General features: G+C 32.3%; 1 protein-coding gene across 1 annotated transcript in view; it reads left to right on the top strand.

The window, feature by feature from the left end:
- Nucleotides 1–22,897, top strand: part of LOC132714336 (dnaJ homolog dnj-5-like) — a 28,126-nt gene extending 5,229 nt beyond the window's left edge. The window contains exons 3-12 of the mRNA XM_060697178.1: nucleotides 6,162–6,267; nucleotides 8,396–8,565; nucleotides 9,410–9,461; nucleotides 10,095–10,179; nucleotides 10,483–10,551; nucleotides 12,144–12,203; nucleotides 14,221–14,388; nucleotides 15,532–15,633; nucleotides 15,841–15,968; nucleotides 17,655–22,897. Coding sequence (XP_060553161.1) covers nucleotides 6,162–6,267; nucleotides 8,396–8,565; nucleotides 9,410–9,461; nucleotides 10,095–10,179; nucleotides 10,483–10,551; nucleotides 12,144–12,203; nucleotides 14,221–14,388; nucleotides 15,532–15,633; nucleotides 15,841–15,968; nucleotides 17,655–17,841 — 1,127 coding nt within the window. The 3' untranslated portion in view covers nucleotides 17,842–22,897. The remainder of the gene's footprint in view (nucleotides 1–6,161; nucleotides 6,268–8,395; nucleotides 8,566–9,409; nucleotides 9,462–10,094; nucleotides 10,180–10,482; nucleotides 10,552–12,143; nucleotides 12,204–14,220; nucleotides 14,389–15,531; nucleotides 15,634–15,840; nucleotides 15,969–17,654) is intronic.
- Nucleotides 22,898–23,045: the final 148 nt, after the last annotated feature.

Raw genomic sequence — 23,045 nt, 5'->3', positions numbered from 1 at the left:
TTTTTATGTAGTTGACGACTGAGACATTGCACAAAATGGAATGATTTGTTTATTTCCCCCGACTTTTTGAAGAATAAGGAGAGTTATTGAAATCACTCAGACACTTTGGTTAATTTTTTGCATGCGAGTTGGTATCTCCAAAACTACTAAAGGGAATGAGTTGAAAATACTTAAGAGCATAAAGAAGATCTCTGTCCAAGACCCTAACTTTAACATGGATTTTGGCAGAATTATGACTCTTTTTGAACTTAGAAAATTTCTATAATATCCAGGCTTGAGCATTGGGAATAGTCGAGCATGTTGGCCTACTTACAGGCTAACAGCTCTTGTTTCTTCTTTACCATAACCTCTACAGATAACCAATAATCTATGAAAACTGTAGCAACAATCTCAGCTCTACCTTTCCATTTATTTACTTAAAATTGTTTGGCTTGTATAGATTTATATCCTCACAAAAAGATTCAATTTATCTACCAGTTACATCAAAGCATTGAAGTATAACGTCTACTTTTTATATAGTTGGACCAGGATATTAATCCAGACAATCTCTCATGTTCTAATTCAGTAGTGGGATTATTTTATAATGATAAACAGATAATAAAACCCCTGTATTTGAAATAAAACAGTTGGCTGTTTTGATTACCATGACTTAAGTTCACTAACACATTATATTTCTTTATAAAGTAAACTTGTCCTTGGTAACATTATTGCTTAAGGAAGAAGGTAGTTATCTCTGGCATGTCTGGGGTCAATTTGTTTTACCTTCCTCTATATATATATATATATATATCTTTACATATTATGTTAAAATAACTGGAGACAGAGGCTCTTATTAAGCTTGTTTGTTGTATGTATATAACAGTAGACTATCACTATCAGATATACCAGATACAAAGTCAACATAATGAAATACTCAATAAGTTCTGCTTATAAAGGGTAAAACATCTATTAATTTTTCTGAAGATACTTTGAAGAATAGGTGAGGCAACTTTCATTACTATATATGATTAGAAAAAGAGAAAATAAGAGAAAATATGAAACAGAGGATTGCCAGAATAGGCATATTTTTTTATAAGAAAATGACAAGAAAGTAAAACACAAAAAGCTGCACCTCTGCTCATAGATCTGTGTTATCTTGCACTTGTTGCTATAATAAGATACAACTTAATTGTGATATATCTGAACATGATGGACACATAATAATGTTGTTGTTTGAAACTCACCTTAAGTGCACTATTAATGGCTATTGTGTCAGATCAGTAGCATTTGGTCAGAATGCATTTTTAGCTTGACTTTTCAAGGAATAGTTTGGCTATCCTACTCATGTCAGCTTTTATGTCTACAATATAACACATCAGATTTATAACTAAAGGTAATGTGCAACTTCTTGTACAAAATCATGCCTCATCACCCACTAGTGATATTTCCTTGTACATGTAACTTCAAGCCCTTAAATTTTGTGCCACTGTCTAAGGTCAGTAAATCTGACATAAATTTTGTCTGAATATTAAATGGCCCTTTGTTAAATTGTTTTCAAGGTATTCACTTGAAACTTATTTGAATTTATGTAATCATGTGAATTTATGCACCTTGATAATTTGTTGCAAATACTTTCGGAGAATAATACAGTATCATCTCTGACTTAGTTTGAACTATTATCATAATATCCAGGAAAGTCAGTTAGATGGCAGCCTTCTGACTTCTGAGTCACTTCTATCCAAAAATGTGTTTACATTTGTATAACATTCTATGCAAGATGGATAATATGTTTTATGAACATTATTTCTAATAGTTTATAGAAACACAATGCAAACATTCTTTCTTCCTTGTACAAATCATGAACTCGGGGCTCTAACTAGGATATCATGATACTTGTTTGATAAACAAGATACAGTTCAACCTTAATTATTCAAGGAACCAGGGACTACAATTTGACTTCAAATGATTAATGGGTTTGAATAATCTAAATCTGAATAATAGTGATTGATGATTACTACTCAACTATATACATGTACTGTCAAACTAGGGTTAGACTGTAAACAATATCGTGCATATCAAAATTGCCAATTCAGCATTTTGTATCTTTAGTTTCAATTTAACAATATGTACAATAGATGGATAGAAAGGAACAATATATACATATATATATGTCTGTGTCTTTAACTCTTATTTAAGAATTGATATGTTGGCAGTTAAAACAAACAGATACATTGTATTTATTGATTTTGTCCCTACAGTACTGAAGGTTAGCACATCTTAGAGAATTGTGAAAAACATGAACATTTTATCCAGTACATGATAGTCCTACTTGTTTACATTGATTATAGTATTTACACATTGATAAATATAGGAGATATTGAACCTCTTGATTACAATCTTGTGTAACCAGTTATAGCTTACACTAAAATATTTTTCTGTCCTTCATTTTCTTTATTCTCTGTTAAAACTGGATTATATACATGTAGTTATCAAAGAAAAGAGTGACATAATTATAGTGTATAATTGACTGTGTATAATATGGGAATAAATTTTTTCATTGAAATAAATTTAACTTCCTGGTTTAAAATGAGACATTTTATAAATTCTTTATAAAATGTTTAATTGCTGAGATTTGTTTTGAATAGACAAGTGCTCATAACTGTACATACTTGGAGTTAAGACTTAATGTAAGGCATGGTATAATTATGAGCAGAATAAGTTAGATCTTGCTGACTTTCTTATCAAAATGACAATACACATATATGATAATTGTAGAAATTTAAAGTTTTTGTTATACTTGTTATCTTGATAAGAGAATGATAGTAGGAAATGAACAAACTATTTTGGATGCCATCAAATCATCCGTTATGAAAGACAGTAAGCAATTTTTTTATAACAAATCTCCCAGTATTGGAATTATTGAGTTTGTTTTTGTATAATATACTTATCATGTACTTTATTATGCCACCGCAGCATCTGCGATGCGGTGGCATATAGCGATTCACCTGTGTGTGTGTTTGTTTGTGTGTGTGTGTGTTATATAGATTATATAGTGAACTTAAAAAATCTTCTTGTGAAAAACCACTTGTCCAATTTAAACCAAACTTGCCAGGATTGATCCTTGGGTGAAGGGCTTCCAAAGTTGTTCAAAGAATTTCATTCCATGCAGAAATCTGGTTGCCATGGCAACCGAAAGAAATTATAAGAATAAATTTAAAAAATCTTCTTGTAAAGACCCAAAAGGCCTAGAGCTTAGATATTTTGCATAAGGCATTGTCTGGTAGACCTCTACCAAGATTGTTCAAATTATAGCCCTGGGTCAAAATCGGCCCCGCCCCAGGGGTCATTGATTTTCACTATATGTACATATAGTAAAAAACTAAAAATACCTTCTTGTAAAGACCCAAAAGGCCTAGAGCTTAGATATTTTGCATAAGGCATTGTCTGGTAGACCTCTACCAAGATTGTTCAAATTATAGCCCTGGGGTCAAAATGGGCCACGCCCCGGGGGTCATTGATTTTCACTGTATGTACATATAGTAAAAACTTAAAATACCTTCTTGTAAAGACCCAAAAGGGCTAGAGCTTAGATATTTTGCATAAGGCATTGTCTGGTAGACCTCTACCAAGATTGTTCAAATTATAGCCCTGGGGTCAAAATTGGCCCGCCCCGGGGGTCATTGATTTTCACTGTATGTACATATAGTAATAACTTAAAATACCTTCTTGTAAAGACCCAAAAGGGCTAGAGCTTAGATATTTTGCATAAGGCATTGTCTGGTAGACCTCTACCCAGATTGTTCAAATTATAGCCCTGGGGTCAAAATCGGCCCCGCCCCGGGGGTCATTGGTTATCCTGATATGTTAAAACTTTAAAAAAAATCTTCTAGTAATTGACAAATGCTAGAGGTAAGATATTTTGCATGAAACATTGTGTAGTGAAGCTCTAGCAAGATTGTTCAAATTATAGCCCTGGGGTCAAAATTGGCCCCACCCCTAGGGGTCATTGATTTTCACTATGAACATAGAGTAAAAAATTAAAAAATCTTCTTATCTGAAGGTACAAGGCTTAAAGCTTTGATATTTGGTATATAATATCATCTTTGGGTCCTCTACTAAAGTTGTTTTAATTATGCCCCTAGTGTTGAAATTGCCCTGCCCCAGAGGTGCTAGATTTCCTTATATGTATAAAGTAAAAACTTGAAAAATCTTCTTCTCTGAATTGACAAAGGCTAGAGTTTAAATATATGGCATGAGACTTTGCGAAGTGAACCTCTACCAAGATTGTTCAAATTTTAGCCTTGGGGTCAATATTGGTTCTGCCCCGGGGGTCATTGATTTACATTATGTATATCTAGTAAAAAAATAAAAAATATTTTTGTCTGAAGGTACAAGGCATAGAGCTTTCATGTTTGCTATATAATATCATCTATAGGTCCTCTACCAAAGTTATTCAAATTTTTCCCCTGGTGTCAAAACTGGCCCTGCCCGGGGGCATGATTCTCATTATGTACACATAGTAAAAACAGAAAATAAAACAAATGTTTTCTGAATGGGAGAAAGCTTCAGCTTAGATATTTGACTTGAAATGTTGTTTGGTGGACCTGTATCAAGATTGTTTTGAATTAAACCCTTGGGTCAAAATTTTGCCTTGACCAAGGGGACAGTGACCTACTTTCTTGTCCTTTGATGTACAGCAATGAAATTTTTGACCATGTGCACAGTTTTAGTTGAAAAATTGAACTTTGATATCAGGTGACCTAGATTTTGATAATGTGACCTACTTTCTTGTGCTTTGATCTACAGCTATGAAATTTGAACCATGTGCACAGATTTAGATGTAAAGTGGACTTTGATATCAGCTTACCTAGATTTTGACAAAGTGTCTTACTGTGTTGTCCTTTGATGTAGTCATGAAATTTAGGCTGCGTGAAATATGACCTTCACCACCAAATTCACTAGACTCAAGTGCATTGATATATTCCTGCTCTGATCTTTTATTTGATTAACAACAGATTTAATCACTAATCTGATAATAAGAATTAGATAGGTCAGGGATCTATGCATTATGACAATCTTCAATTGTATAGAAACAAAAAAAATATGTTCCTACACTACTATTTAGTGTTGTATTAATGCGGTGGCATAGCATTTTTCTCAAATGCAATCTTGTTTTCATTTTGTTTTACATTGCCATCTACCTTTTAAACATTTCTAACATTAAGTCTCTAAATCTTGACATTGTAATTAAAGTGTTGGGTTGTCATGGTTTTCTTTACATTAGTTGTGGACTACCATCAACATCCAGGTTCAGTTTGGGATTGATTTGAATTGTTTCAATAGGGGTATGATTAAGATAATAAATGTAACTACAAAAACATTTTTGAAATACATGTACATTGTTTTAATCCTATAAATTTATATTTTTTGCATAAATTTCAATTTCTTCGTCTCATTTTTGAAAAAAAAAATCAAAATAAGTACATTATGGACAAAAGCAATTTCAGTTTTGGGAATAGCTACAATGTGTAAATATGTTGCATGTACTTTCATATAGAAAATATGCCATTCTCTCATAATTGTTTAAGAAAGTGAGTTTTAATTAAAAATGTAAGATGATAGAATATACAAGCATTGTGAATACATAATAACAGTTGTGGAATTGCAAATAGAAAAATCCAACAAGACATATAAAGAAAGATATTAAAAGAAAAACACATGTGATAAATATATAGTTTATTCCCGTTAGTTCTCATGAATATTTTAAACAGGGAGATATGCTTGTGTCTTGCTATATATCTTGTGGCATACATGTAGGCTTGTCAGTGTTCAGAGAAATAAACTTGATGTGTTTTTTTTTCACTCAACAATGACATATACAATTGGCCAGACATGTTGTAAAAATTCTAAATCAGAAAATGTATATAAACGACCTTTTGCGAATATGTGATAAATGTGACATTTCAAAGGTCATATTGGATCAGGGATATACTCCTTAGATAGGGAGCCAATCTCAGGAACATTGTAATGAATTTTTACTATGTAAGGTGTCATTTAGAAGAGAGTTGGTCAGTCAGTTATTGGCCAATGGGTTTTGAACTATATATCTAAATGGGTGATTTGAAATAAGACTATCCACTTTTATGTGATAATAGTTATCAAAATTCATGTTTATATTTCAGATGAATGGCTAAGTTTTCTATATGACAAGGCAAAACTTTGTCTCCATCAACTATGGACTCTTGTGTTAATGGTGATACTGCTCATCTTCAGCATCATTGTATACCTGTAAGTACATCATAGTATATATGTTTGTACACCATTGTATACCTGTAAGTACATCATTGTATACCTGCAAGTACATCATAGTATATATGTATGTACAAAATTGTATACCTGTATGTACACCATTGTATACCTGTAAGTACAACATTGTATAACTGTATGTACAACATTATATATCTGAAAGTACTTTATTGAATCCTGAAGTAACATTGATCCTTTGATGTACAATTGTATCCCCTGATGTACACTTTGAAACCCTTATGCAACTTATGTAAAAATTTTGTAAAAATTGTATGTAACATTGTTCCCTTTTTGTACATCTTTATCCCTGTTTTCATCATTGATCCCGTTTAATTTTTACCTGATGTTCTCATTGTATTCTGTAGTACACATTTTTTTCCTGATGTACACATTGAAATCCCTGTAGTACACATGTTTTACCTGTATGTACATCGTTTCCCTTTTGTTTTACTATTCATTTGAACTGAAGTATTTCTTTTTCTGAAAATTGTTAGTTTAAAATTGTTTACTTTTAAGTATATATTTTGTATCATTATTTATTTATGTTCCGGATTGTTATATGAGCCTTTGTAAACAAAGTAAAAATTATATAGTAAAATTTGTAAAAGAAACTTAAAAAAACTTTTGAATGCAAAAAAAAAATTTGACCTTTAAAAATTTAAAAAGTAAATTTTATTTATTACAAAAATATGAAAGACACATTCAAGGTTTTCCCTCAGATGTACCAGTAGGGGTGATGATATTTATTGAACGTTTCACTTTTAGTTGAGGGGCTGGAGTGCATGTATTAGTTTTGATTCATAATATGATCTCACAGCCAACATTCTTTAATGTACTCCATAGTCCTAATCATATCCTTAATCAGTCAAACATAAAGTTATAAACATTATGTACAACTAGAAACTCATAAGTATTCATATTTTAAAAAAACAAAAACTTTATTGCAAGTATTCTGCTTTGAAAGAGATATCACATGTTATGACAAAATTTAAGATATGCAATATCAATTGTCATTCATAATTGCGGTAGATTTTTGCTTTGATCATTCAAAGGAAGGTAAATCAAGGCCAATGAGACAACAAGTTGGTTCTTGTTGACTGTTTGTTAGAATATAGTAAAATAACCATGTGCATAAGTATTACATTTCATTATCCCCCGCCGATGGAATCGGGAGGGGGATATAGTTTTGGCGTTGTCCGTCCTTCCGTCCGTCAGTCCGAATTTCGTTTCCAGAGTAGTTCTCTGAAACTACTGGCTGGAATTCAACGAAACTTTATGGGAATCATCAATATCAAGAGGAGATGCGCATATCGTCGGCTTGTTCCGGTCCGACCCTTTAACTCAGGGTTATGGCCCTTGATTAGTTATGTAGTATGCATATAGAGTAAAAATCGTTTCCGGAATAGTTCTCTGCAACTACTGGCTGGAATTCAACGAAACTTTATGGGAATCATCAATATCAAGAGGAGATGCGCATATCATCGGCTTGTTCCGGTCAGACACTTTAACTCAGAGTTATGGCCCTTGATTAGTTATGTAGTATGCATATAGAGTAAAAATCGTTTCCGCACTACTTCTCTGCAACTACTGGCTGGAATTCAACGAAACTTTATGGGAACCTTCAATACCAAGAGGAGATGCGCATATCGTCGGCTTGTTCCGGTCTACTGGCTGGAATTCAACGAAACTTTATGGGAACCTTCAATACCAAGAGGAGATGCGCATATCGTTGGCTTGTTCCGGTCAGACACTTTAACTTTGATTAGTTATGCAGTATCCATATAGAAAAATATTTGTTTCCTCGCTACTTCTCTGCAACTACTGGCTGGAATTCAATGAAACTTTATGGGATACTAAGAGGAGATATGCATATACACGCCTTGTTCCATGATACTTAAAACTCAGATTTATGGCCCTTGATTAGTTATGTAGTATGCATACATCTCATTGGCATTTCCAGATTTTACTATTTAACACAAATATTGCCCTGAATATTTATCAAGTTCAAAGAATATTACTGTTTATGCCATGATTAATATATAAATAAAGCCTTATGTCTTCAGTTGTTGTGCTAATAATAACCAGTACTTGTTATTGTTGTATTTCACAGGGTTTCTGGCTGTGTTCATATAAGCAGTTGGTTGTGGGGTAAACTATGGATGTTCCTGGAGAATAAAGTGTTTAAAGGAAAATTGTTTGGTGGAGATAGATGGAGAAAAACAGTCACTGATACACCAAAGAAGATTGGACTTGAGGAAAATATAAGCTTGCCAGCAACAGGTACTTGTTGGAAAATTATTACACTCCCATCATATTACTGTTTTGGGGTAATACTGGAATCACTCAAATTGTCGTGTTTGTCAGATAATCTGCCCTACTCCAGTGTTCTATAAAACTTACGCCCTTTCAAGGATTTTCTTCAAACTTTATAAGCTCAGATGATCACCTGAACAAGGTTATGTACAGTACCAATGAATGCCATCCTCAATGTCAAGGTCACAGTAAAGATTAAATGGGAAGATGTAAAATATCAAACAGTTTTGTTGATATTTCTTGACGGATTCTTAAAACTTGACTCAAATGTTTACCAGAACACAGCAATGTGCAGAACTCATGGTGCCACTGCCACCTTTAAGTCAAATATCAGACCATTTTGTGTTCATGTTTAAAATTCTATATTACTTGATATATAAAAATATTGATAAATCAACAATGATAATCTCCAGTGTCTGTCTGGCAGTCGTTGTATTTGTGACAAAGTTTTTTTTGTGATGACTATTAAAGTAGGGGGATGCTGCTATTTAACCTAGTTGTTCTGATGTTGGTTGAGCTGAAACTATTAGTTTTTGTATACCCCAATATCAGTAGTTATGACATTAATTGTGAAACTTACAAAGTAGTGTCTGTATGAAAATCTTTTGAGATGGAAAAAAGCCGAGGCTACTTTCTTCTCTCAACTACCAATTTGAAAGTTTAACTATTATTTATACTTGTAGAAAAGAAGAGAACAATATAGACGTGAACAAAATTGATTTTTGTATAGCTGAATTTACTATACAAAATACATTAAAATTCTCTTTGAGAACCTTTTTAGCCTTAAGAATAAATGAATTTTATATTTTAGGAGAAGAGGCCATGCAGAGACTTCTTGCCTGTAAAGGAAAGGACCCTTATAGGTAAACTATAACTTGTTGATTTCTGTCTATGAACTTGACCAAACAAGCTGAAGCCTTGAAACATTTTCAGCTCGAATTTGAAACATTGTTATCTCGAGTTAGAAGAATAGTGATCTCGGGACATTGAGTCTGGTTAGTTGTCCCTCATTGCTGATTCAGTTATCATGAGGGATTATTAATTAGTTACTTGTGGAGAAATTAGAATTTACTGGTTACTTACTCTGAAAGTAAGGATATGATGAAAAAATGTGTTAAAATTGGCTCAAAAACCAGACAAAACAATCAAAAATTAATCTCTGTTGAGATGTTTACAGTTACCTTGCAAAAGTGCATCAATATCAAACTTAAAATTTTGTTAAAGAAGTGTTTAACTTGCTGTTACAAAGCAAACATGCAATATTTTGTTTATAAAGAAAATTTATAATGCAAAAATGAGCCTTAGATTGCTTGTGTATCTCTTTAAGAGAGGGTTGTTTGATAAAACTTGGTTTATTTATTTAATGTGTTGTAAATAAATGTTCATGCAATCTGTTTATTAAAATCACTAACTTAAAAAATGTCTTTGAGATGGATTTGTATCATCTGTTATAACTGGATGTACTGGTTTTAACACTGTGTGTTTGACTATTTCAGTATTTTAGGATTAAAATCTACTGCCACTGACGATGATATTAAGAAGTATTATAGAAGACAGGCTGTTCTAGTCCATCCTGATAAGGTTTGTTTCTTCATCTGAATTATTTTACAACAGAGATTGACACATGTGAATAATAAAAACTTTTTGTTTCAATACTGAAGTAAAAACTTTGATCTGCGAGATAATTTAGGTTAATTGTTTTATATGCATATTACAAGATGATTGATTAATACTAAAACTTTACATAAAATGGATAATTGTATAGGTAATGTCTTTAATTTTTCCCTTTATTTTCTCCCCCACAACTCAATTTCTCCCCACAAGTACTGTCACAATACACCTAAAGATAAAACAGTACTGATATAATTAAAATTTGTTTTTCAGAATCAACAACCTGGTGCAGAAGAAGCATTTAAAATTCTCGGACATGCCTTTGATCTTATTGGAGATGCAGTGAGTATCTTTCTATATAAAATGCTGATTTTGTCAACTCTTGTTCTGTTAGACTAACATTCACTGCAGTCGCTTTATAACGCTCTCCGATATAACGCTTATCTCAGTATATCGCTTGTAAGCCTTGGCTCCCCTCCCGCCCCCCAAAAATCGTGTTTTTTGCCGATCATAAATTTTGTTCATGTATATTAATAATGTGCCGTATCTGCTATAACAGTTGTTCAATGTGTCAGTCAAGTGCAATAAACAGTCGTAATTAGGTCACTTGTGAGCGCAGAAGGTGTGAAATCATACACAGGAATGTGAATCATTTTGGACTGTTTTAACAATCTTGAAATTCGTAGCTGTGACACGCAAACACCGATGAATTGAGTAAATCACACTTGGACTTAAAATGAAACTTTTATGTGTATCTATCTGTCCCAGATCACACATGCGTGTTATTAATTTTCATAATTACACAGTACTCACGTTATCACTGTCCTTATACGGAAATTTATATACATTTGTGGTTTATATTTTTAATTTGTAAATTTCCTGTTTCCTTTAAAGGTACTCAGTAATACTTCACAAAACAATATAAAATTATTCAAAATGCTTAGAAAATAACTGATATCCATTGATAGGTAAGTAAACATCAATTACGCTAATTAGCGTTATAAGTTTCGGCGGTGGATGGGGTAATGTGATAATTTCGCAGTAATTATAAGAGGAGTGTTTTAAACCGTTACCTGTTATAACGCGACCTTGAGTTCACGGACCCCAACATGAGCTCTATAACGGGGCTGCAATGTATTTTGTATGTTTATAATTTATTTCAGTACTGTGTATGAACTGGGAAACTGTTATTTACATGTTTTTAACGAGTGAATTTGACTTTAACAAAACTCAATAAGCATTTCTTAAGTTCATGATTTATAAATGGCGTAAAGCAATACAATGTTGAAAATACTATACAAATTTAGAATACAATAAGAGTGTTTTTATATCCTGTTGATGATTTCTCAGAAAAAAGTTCAAGAGTACTGTATCTCTGTTATTCTAAGCACATGGATATCACAAGTAAATAAAATGTTTCCTGACGAGATATTCTATGTTTGTTTGTTTTGTTAATACATGGGTCACATGCTTTCATGTATTCTTTTAACCATATTTTTTCCACATAAGGTACTTTGGTAAGACTTTTATTTCAATACAAACAATTATTTCATCAACAAGGCCATCCTGTTATAATGTGCCATGTTAAAATGCAACTCATATGCCTTGGCTCTCAAAAAAATTTAATATAGGAATAACAATACAAATAACAGATATAACTGGATCAAAATAAGGATCAACTTTGGGATCACTATCAATATATGGAGTACTTTTTGAAAAGCAAATTTTGTATTGTATTTTTTTTCTTCTTAAATTTTATGTGAATTTTAGTCATCATTTCTGATCTTGATCCTATTGTCAAAATCTGTGTGATCATCGGGCTTGGTTTTTGTTTTTCGTGATTTTAATGATTTTATTTCTGCTCATATAAATGTAAAAGTGACATGAATAAATCATTTATATAGAGTTGTTATTAAGTATTATTTGAATTTCAGTCAAAGCGGGAGACATATGATCGGCAGCTACAGGAAGCCAAGGAAGCTGAGGCAGCTATGGTAAGCTTGTGTTTGAATATAGTTGTATAATGTTAATATAGTAATTAGATAATGTTTACTCTTTGGCTTAATGTTTATATTAATACATTGTTTAGCTCATCTGTGCACTATGCAATCAGATATGAGCTTTTGTGGTGGCATTGTGTTGTTTTTCATTTATCCACAATTTCATTCAACAATATTTGCTTAACGAGATGGTAGGTTTTGACCAAGCTTGACAGAATGATCCTTTGGAGGCTCTCTACAAAAGTTTCATAAATGACTAAATAAAAAATTTATGCAAAAGTAAGTTACTGGAGCTAAAGATAGACTTTAAAAAACAACAGTCTTGTCCCTGGGATTAAAATTGGTCCCACACCAGGCATAAAATAGTTTTATAAAGACTTTAAGACTGCCATAGAAAAATACATTTAAATCTTTTTATTGAAAACTGCAAGGCCCAGAGCTTAGATATTTGGTAAGAAGCAATTTCTAAGGTACCTGTACAAATAAATCATGCCCCTGGGATCAAATATGGCCCTGTCCTATGGGTTACTTTTTGATATTGACTTGTATATGAAGTGAAAGTTTCCTGGTACCACACCACAAATAATTTATATAAATCTTGCAATTTTTAGCTCACCTGTCACAAAGTGACAGGGTGAGCTTTTGTGATCGATTTTCGTCCGGCGTCCGTCCGGCGTCCGTCTGTCCGTCGTCCGTCCGTAAACTTTTGCTTTAAATGACATCTCCTCATAAACCACTGAGCCAATTTCATCCAAACTTCACAGGAATGTTCCTTTGGTGGTCACCTTTTAAAATTGTTCAAAGAATTTAATTCCATGCAGAACTCTGGTTGCCATGGCAACCGAAAGAAAAATCTTTAAATATCTTCTTTTAAACAACCCTAAGAGCTAGAGCTTAGATATTTGGCATGAAACATCTTCTAGTGAGTGTCTACCAAGTTTGTTCAAATAAAAGCCCTGGGGTCAAAATTGGCCCCGCCCCAGGGGGTCATTGATTTTCCCTATATGCATATAGTAAAAACTTAAAAAATCTTCTTTTAAAGAACCCAAAGAGCTAGAGCTAAGATATTTGGCATGAAACATCTTCTAGTGAGTGTCTACCAAGTTTGTTCAAATAAAAGCCCTGGGGTCAAAATTGGCCCCGCCCCAGGGGGTCATTGATTTTCCCTATGTGCATATAGTAAAAACTTAAAAAATCTTCTTTTAAAGAACCCAAAGAGCTAGAGCTAAGATATTTAGCATGAAACATGTTCTAATGGGTGTCTACCAAATTTGTTCAAATAAAAGCCCTGGGGTCAAAATTGGCCCCGCCCCGGGGTCATTGATTTTCCTTACATGTGTATGGCAAAAACTTAAAAATCTTCTTTGAAAGACCCATATAGCTAGAGTTTAGATGTTAAGCATGAAACATCTTCTAATCAGTGTCTACAAAGTTTGTTCAAATAAAAGCCCCGGGGTCAAAATTGGCCCCGCCCCGGGGGTCATTGATTTTCCTTTTTTGTGTAAAGCAAAAACTTAAAAATCTTCTTTGAAAAAACCCAAATAGCTAGAGTTTAGATATTAAGCATGAAACATCTTTTAGTAAATATCTACAAAGTTTGTTCAAATAAAAGCCCGGGGGTCAAAACTGGCCCTGCCCCAGGGGTGTCATTGTTTTTAACTATATGTGTATAGTAAAAACTTAAAAAATCTTCTTTTAAAAAAGCCAATGAGCTAGAACTTAGATGTTTAGCATGAAACATCTTCTTATGGGTGTCTACCAAGTCTGTTCAAATAAACAAAAAAAAGCCCTTGGGTAAAAATTGGCCCGGGGAGGGGGGGCTATATACAGGTGAGCGACCTCAGGGCCATCATGGCCCTCTTGTTTGTAATAATAGTGTACAACTTGTTAGCATGTTTACTTAAGATTTTACATACCAGTAGTCAGTGTTCTTGTTGTGATTATGCCTGATTCTACATTTGAACTGAGATTTGTCAAAAATCTTTACAAAAATTGTTGCTTCTATTTTTAGCGCGAGTTCAATGACCTTTTGACAAAATTACAAGAGAAAATCCATCAGGCCAGTAATATGATGCGATGTGACAATTGTGGAGGTAAACATAAACGTGTGCCTATAGAGAGACCATGGTATAGTGCCCGCTTCTGTGATAGATGTAAAATACGTCACTCGGCCAAAGAGGTTAGTGTATTTCTACAACACAATTTGTATATCATGAACGTAATTTTTAGCTCGACTATTCAATAAGAATAAGTAGAGCTATTGTAGTCACCCGAGCGTCGGCGTAACCACTTATGTTAAAGTTTTTGTAATAGTTCAAATATTTTCAAAGTCCATTGACATATGGCTTTGAAACTTTGCACACTTGTTCACCATCATAACCCCAACCTGTAGACTGGAGGAGGTAACTCTATCAAGCATTTTGACAGAATTATGCCCCTTTTTCGACTTAGAATTTGCGTTAAAGTTTTTGTAATACCTCAAATATTTTCAAAGTCCATTGACATATGGCTTTGAAACTTTGCACACTTGTTCACCATCATAACCCCAACCTGTAGACAGGAGGAGGTAACTCTATCAAGCATTTTGACAGAATTATGCCCCTTTTTCGACTTAGAATTTGCGGTAAAGTTTTTGTAATACCTCAAATATTTTCAAAGTCTATTGACATATGGCTTTGGAACTTTGCACACTTGTTCACAATCATGACCCCAACATGTAGACAGGAGGAGGTAACTGTATCAAACATTTTGACAGATTTATGCCCCTTATTTGACTTAGAATTTATGTTAAAGTTTTTGTAATAGTTCAAATATTTTCAAAGTCCATTGACATATGGCTTTCAAACTTTGCACACTTGTTCACCATCATGACCCCAACCTTTAAACAGGAGGAGGTAATTGTATCAAGCATTTTTTTTTTACTATCAAGCACTAAGAATAGTCGAGCGTTGCTGTCCTACCGACAGCTCTTGTTTGAATAAAGAGTCATAAAGATATATCATTTAATGTGAGCTTATAATATATAATAGAAACTAGAAATTTGTCTTGTATATTAAGATGAGTACAATTTTACTGCTGGACACGTCAGTTTCTCTATACTGTATTCTATTATAATGAGAAGACATAATAAAGGATAGATACAAAGATACATTTACCCTGGCTTTCTTTTCAGTATGAATTTTAGAGAGAGGATGCATATATTTAAAATATCATTTATCAGTGTTGAAGTAAAAGCAAATCTTTACTGGTATGGCCCTTGTGAATATATAAGCATAATAGATTTGTGGTACTGATTGTTTGTGTCAATATTTTGATATTGTAGGGAGATGTTTGGGCAGAAACCTCCATGTTAGGATTTCTCTGGCATTATTATGCTTGTATGGAAGGAAAGGTCTTTGATATTACAGAATGGGTTGCTTGCAAGGTAATAGAAAGTATTTGTTATCATTTCATTAAAGTTTTAACAACATTAATCACGTGTCCACAGATTAGAATTAAATTAGAAGTGTTTGATGTATCATATTTGTTTATAAATGTAATAAAATCAAGTTGCAGTGATGTCAATGGAAAAGAATTAAACTCTTCTTGTAATAGGAAGTGAAGGTAATATTGTCACATTTATATATTGCAGAAAGAGTTTTTCAAGCACATGCAAGCTAATGCTCACCATGTGTTTTATCGTATTGCTACTGAAGGTAACCGTGGACACCGAGGACGATCAAATAATGATAAACATGGACAGGATGGGACTGGTGCTGGGTATGTTTATTATAATGAAATATATTTGAGCCGCGTCATGACAAAACCAACATAATGCCTTTGCTACCAGCATGGATCCAGACCAGCCTGCACATCTGCACAGTCTGATCAGGATACATGCTGTTCGCTATCGGTTTCTCTACTTGGTATAGAGTTTGTAAGCGAACAGCATGGATCCTGATCAGACTGCGCGGATGCGCAGGCTGGTAGGGATCCATGCTGGTTGCAAACCCATTATGTTGGCTTTGTCATGATGCGGCTCATTTAATAATCTAACATTTTATCCTAAAGCATATAAAGCTATATATTTGCTGTCTTTGAACTGTAAAATTATTGTAACATTTATATTGTGATTACAATGGTTTAAATGATAAGTTAATACCTACTTCTCTAGAATGAAATTTTCAGTATATTTTAAAGAAAATGTGTGGGACATGTATAAAATCATCACCAGACCTTCATATAAATTAGTTTATTAGTCCCCTACTGGTTTAACCGGAGGGGACTTTAGGTTTACCCTCCGTCCGTCTGTCTGTCTGTCCGTCTGTCTGTCAGTCCGTCCGTCCACAAAACTGGATCCCGCGATAACGCAAAAAGTACTGAAAATATTTTTATGAAACTTGATATATGGATAGATGGCAGTATGGAGATTATGCACGTCTTTTTTTTTTCTTCCTATGTTGAAAATTCTGGTTGCTATGGCAACAAATAGTCTGAAAATATGGCAAATTTAACACATAAACTGGATCCAGTGATAACTCAAAAAGTACTGAAAATATTTTTATGAAACTTGAAATGTGGGTAGATGGCAGTCTGGAGATTATGCACATCTTTTTCTTTTCTTCCTATGTTGAAAATTCTGGTTGCTATGGCAACAAATAGCCTGAATTTCAAGATTTCTGATTTAAATTTTTCAGCTTTTTCACTATATGCTCTTTATTTCTTAAGGTGTTTACTTCAAACTTTAAATATAAGTTTCTGGTCATCAACCACATCATATGTGACAAGGTTTATAACTCTAGCACAAAAAATATCAGTATTACCTCCCTTGAACTTAGATTTTTTAGGGGAAAAAATGTTGTCTTTTTTAAATAACTTCTTTATTTCCTAATGTATCTACTTCAAACCTTATATATATGTTTCTTATTATCACTCGACATTTTTGAGAAGGTTAAATACTCTAGCAAGACTATTTCCAGAATTATGTCCCCCTTGAACTTAGATTATTTTCGAGAAACTGGTATTTTCACTCCAACTTCTTCATTCCTTATAGGATTTACTTTAAAATCCCACATCGTAATAATATGACAAGGTTGTATAAACATAATTTCCTTACTAAGCATGGAAACTTAACACATTACTGTGATATAGACAAACTTATTTATTATGTTTTGTGGTTGATATTTTCAAATACAGACTTCATCCTCAAATTCATTATAAATGGCAATACACAGGTGTGTATGACAATTAAAGAACTTTTTGAGGGACCGGTAGGGGACTACTGTATTGCCCGCAATACTATCAAATGCTTGTTATCATAGGGGTGCTTTTATGACATTCAATATCGCAAAAAAGTATTATTTGTTTCATTGATTTAGTAAATGAATTGATTATCTTGTGAAAATTGTTTGATATCTTTGAACCATTTATGTTAAAGAAGTCAGAAGTTCATAATTTGAATTTCAGTTCGGAAGACCTGGAAGACTTTATAAGTCATCTGTTTCACCAGGCAATGAGCACAGACGGAACACCTTCAACTCAATCATGGCAACCTCCACAGTCTAATGGTCAAACATGGAACTCAACTGCCCAATCTCATCCAACCAATACAGCTGCAGGAAAACGTCAAAGAAAAAAGAAGAAGAAACATTAACAGACATGTCTATTAGGAATTTAAGAATTTGCCTTATGATTAAATTGAATATTGAATGGTAAATGATAACTGCCTAAAGCTTTTGTCTGATATATCAGTTGCTGATATTTATTGGTTTGTTAACAGAGATGAGATTTAGATAATTTACTGGATGGTTATTTGGTACCTTGGTTATAACATGTTTGAAAGAAAAACTCAAATAAAAGTTTAATCAGGGGACTGTAAACTGTTCAGGAGAATTATTTTATTGGCTTTCAAAAAGTCGTCTGAGACAGATTTAATTCTGTGTAAATTATCATGTTGTATTTGGTAATGTACCGAATGTAAAATGTCTCCCAACAGCACTCTAATACTTCTGTTGAATATGATGAAATTATCAAAGTCTTATATAGAAGCTTAAGAGCTCTCTCTCCCTGTTTATGATATCTGACCAAATTTGACTTACAAGTTCTGTTATGCTTTTTGTTTCAATAACAATATTAGATGTTTAGATATTGGTTCTAATACCGGTATTACAAGATAATAGATGTATAAACTGTTATAACCAAGTCAATACATTTCCCTGACTTTTATCTATACCAGTCTATTCTCAGATTATTATCCATAAATAATGTAAAACATATGCTTTATACATGTTTATCACATATACTATGGTGCAGGAGTGTAATAAAGTCATGTTAATAAAAACGATATTACACTAGTGTAATAGCACTTTGACGTGATGTCATTTGTGTTATATACAAACATAGCATTAGAGCGTGCTAATGTTAGCGTTATACTATAGGCGCGTCATTGAAAAATGCCTCATTTTAACTGTAAATTTGTATATGTGATAAATAGAATATCATATTTGTGTAGATTTAATACTAAATTTATTGAACTTGTTGAATAAAACAATATTATTTTCGCCAGAGGATTGTAAAATATGATTTTATTCAACTTGTTCAATAAATTTAGTATTAAACCTACACTCATTCATTATCCTCTATATATATCATTTAAATGGTTATAATGGATAACATATTTTTTTCCTGACAGCATCTTGTATGACTTGGAATTGCACAATTTAATAAATTAAGTTATATATCTTGAAAAGAATACACATCATTTACCATTTTACTTCTGTAAGGAATTTGTAAAAGTGTTTTATTACAGAAACTTCCTTCCACTGATAAGCCATTTTTTTCTTGGTACACATATAAATTTATATCATTTCTGTATTTAAAAAACAATAACTTTAAGTATGTATGATTGTTCAGCATTAATGTCTTCCCACCAGCTTTATCATGCTTCATTTCATTTTTTGTGTGGTAAAGTTTGAACCATTACTTTGCTATAACTAAAAGTGATTAGCCACTGCTACCAGTATAGATCCAGGCCAGCCTGCATATCCAAACAGTTTGACCAGGCTCTATACTGTTGGTTGCTCAATTTATTTTATTTTGATAATGAACTTTCAATTTCTATCGATCTGTTCCACACTCAAAACTGGGCAAATCCATTACACAAAGTAGGAAGGTTGAGGGTTTATAGTGTAATTGAATGAAACTAGAATGTTGTTTTGGAGCATACTGAAAGTTTCTAGAGTGAATGTTGACTTTGGATATGTCATGCTTGCTACACACAGTGGTATAATTCCAATTTTGTGCTCATTTGCCTACAGAGTTTGCTACAAATATGGCCTTCATTGACCTAGATGTTTACTTAATACTGCTCTTTGGTTGCCAATACCGTTAACTCTTTGGTCGACATTTGCAATTTTTGGTACACAGATGAAGTACCATAGAATACAAGCCTAGTTGGAATATAAACATATTACTAAGTCTTTCAATTCTTAATTTTTATTTTTTTAAAGTTTTTATTGATAAACTTGAATAAGAAAAGTTCCAGCTATTCAGAAAAGATATCAACTGTATTTCCTACAAACAGCTGTTATAATCTTCGATCTTTATATGAACTGGACAAATTCTTGGATATATGTGAATTAAATTTGTTTCAAGAATCTGAGAGGTAATATAACGGTACAAGCAACTACCTACTTGATAAGCAGTCTTATGTTGCCGTCCAATTGACAGCCAGTTGATCTATAAAAGTAGTGTATAAAAATCATATAATTATGCTGTTATTATGAAACATTAAATTGACATATTTTCATAAAGTAATGTAAAGAGCATTTTAATACTAAAGAACTTTTAAACACTGACGCCAATTTGCTTATATTTGTCTTACCGATATTTACACTGTTTATTTTGGACAAAAATATAATCTTTCACAATGATCAACAGGACAAAATGGTGGCTAGAGTGCATGATTTGATGAAAAGATAACGCAGCCCTAATTTTCAGTTGCTTGTCTCGTTATGTTATATCCCATCAAGAATGTACATATAATTGTTACCGGTATTATTAGTCAAGAATTTACTGTTTGAATATGTAAATGCTCTGCATGTGTGATAGAACAGTGAAGTATTAAATGTTTAGTTTGTCATAAATATATTCATGTGTTTAGAATATTGAAATGTTGTCTGTGCCAAATGTCAAGTTCTAGCTTGTCACGGTGATATAGAATGTTTGTATCTCCACACTGTTCTTGTCTAATGCTACTATTAATTGCATTGTTTTGTTATCACATTAGTTTTTATACCATTTGTACTTTATAACCTACCAGAGTTGAAATATACTGATTAGAACAAATATTTGCTTTAGACAGTAGAATTGTTTCATTTACCTTTTACTTATGAAATGTGTTTTTTATATGATTATAAATATGTTGTAATAACTTTTGCACTGTTGAAATAAATGCGATGTATAGAAATCTTAAAAATATAAAGTATTTAAACAAGTTCAAGGTTAATTTTTAATATTAAATAGAAGAATACTACTTATTTTAAAGCTACCAACTATTATTTGTATTCCTAGTTCCTACTGTATAAAAATAATGTTAAAGAAGTTTCTGTTTTGCACATGACTTGATGGTTTGGTGATTGTTATCTTTAACCATTTTTTTCTAGATTTAATTCAAAAATGTCAAATCCTTATATTTTTCTATTTTCTAAATCTACATACATCATATTAGCAACTAACAATTGACTTATTATGATCAGGGCTCACACCTGGCTTTAAAAAAATGATAACCAATATTTTCAACTTGAAGGAATTATAGCCAAACGTTCAGTGGACTATTCATGATTTTCCATTATTAACATAAGCAATTGATTAAATGTACATTTCATTTAAAACTTTTTCAGTTTGATAAGGATACTCAAAATAAACTGATATATTGATACCCCACTTTTTTCTTACCTTGTAAAACATTGTTTTTCACTGGCGACTTAATACAAAAATTTCAAAATGTGCAATTTCGGTGAGTAATTCTCCCAGCATGTGACCGAAAAATAGGCAACAGTCCGGTCAAATTGACATGTAATCATGGCAGGCAGACACACTTTTATCTGGATTTATCAATCAGCAGTCAATTAGGGAAATTTTTAAAGAAAAATATAAGCATTGGAAAAATAATTATAATGCTCTTTTATAAAAAAAAAATTTGCCACTTTCCAATATTTTTTCATCATTTGCGGACTTGGTGAATTGCAGCCAAAACCCTGAAAATGTAATGTCATCATGTTTAAAAAATGTCCAAGTATTATTAGAAATGATTTGTATCAATGATGCATGTCTGTATTTTAACATATAATTGAAGCGCGTTATTGACCTGTGTCTATATGTTATAACAGTTGAAGGTGCAAATGACTCATCTTGTGTCTATATATTATGATTATTGAAGAGTGTCACTGATGCAGGTATCTCAATAATGCATGTTTTTGTTATAATAAATGATGCATGTTAATATGTTATATTAAATGAAGTATGACAAATGTTTATTCATATCAGCTTTCATATACATGTAGTTATATCATTAGTTTGCAATTATTGCGTGATACATGATATCATATATAAGGGTGCTTTCTGTTGTTGTTTAAATAAAAGAATATATCATCTCATAATGTATCTATGATAAAAATATACCTAAAATATCATTTTTTTAGAGCAGTACTGTATAAGTTGATTCAAATATAAACTAGAATTGTTGTTATATCAGGTTTATTTAACAGTTGTCAGGATTTTCTTTAAACTTGCCCAACATATCCATCTGAATAAGGCTAGTTATGAGCACAACCCATACCACCCTTGTGCCAACTCAAATTCAAGTTCCCACTTGAGGGTCAGTTGTCACAGACAATTTTGTGTCTGGTCTATGAATCCTATAACCTGTTAAGACTCTTCAAACTTAGTATAAATGTTCATCTTCTAAAATAATTATGAATAGACTAACATAAGATCCTGTGTCAAACACATGGCAGGGTTTTTATCACTACATTATGTACTGAGTAATCTTTAGTTGTAATATTAGTAATTTAAGATACCAACTAAAAAGAAATAGATTATAATAACATAGTTACCTTGTTTGAAATTCCATTTTTTTCACTTTTTGTGCCCTTTTTCTATAATGAAATAATTTTACAATGTTTGAATTAACTTATAGTAGTTTTAACTGTTACTTTTATCTAATGAAATCTCATTTGGAGGCATGCTTTATCAACATTTGATTCATCAACCTTCTGGCATTAACACAAAACTTTATTGTATTGTAAATATACATATGATAATTTTACAAGCTTACATAAATACGAATATACATAGTTATTTTTGGAGAGTGTACGGTGTTTCTCTTGTTTTGTAGTGTTTTCAATAATTTGTGTGCACATAACCTTATATTTCCGTTATGCACGAGTAAACTTACATTTGAATAGTGATGTTTTGTGACTTGATTTGTAAATTATAACAAGAAATGGTATATATGTGCTTTAATATGAAGTATAGATCTTCATGTTACATATAAAGTTAACTGTTGAGAACAAAATATAAGAACAATGTGCTATAAGATGAAATGTTTGTATTTATAGTGTATTGGTAGCCAGCTGATTGATAGTTCCTATACGTTTGTTTTGTTAAATGTTCAACATTTGTATCAAGTAAAGTTCTTTCAAAACATTTACATTGTTTATGTTTATATGCCCCCAAATTTTTTTAGGCCTATACTGTTTTGCACCTGAGAGTCCTTTTGTGTGTTAGCAATTTGGTGTGCGCTCTGTGTCTTGAACTGATGGAAGGAAATTGAAACTACTTGGCAGAAATGTTAAC

Source organism: Ruditapes philippinarum, unplaced genomic scaffold, assembly GCF_026571515.1.
Source record: "Ruditapes philippinarum isolate M1 unplaced genomic scaffold, ASM2657151v2 ctg2827_1_1_1_1, whole genome shotgun sequence".
In the NCBI taxonomy this organism is placed as follows: domain Eukaryota; kingdom Metazoa; phylum Mollusca; class Bivalvia; order Venerida; family Veneridae; genus Ruditapes; species Ruditapes philippinarum.
The sequence above is the reverse complement of the archived record's forward strand: the minus strand, read 5'-3'. Positions and strand labels throughout refer to the sequence as shown.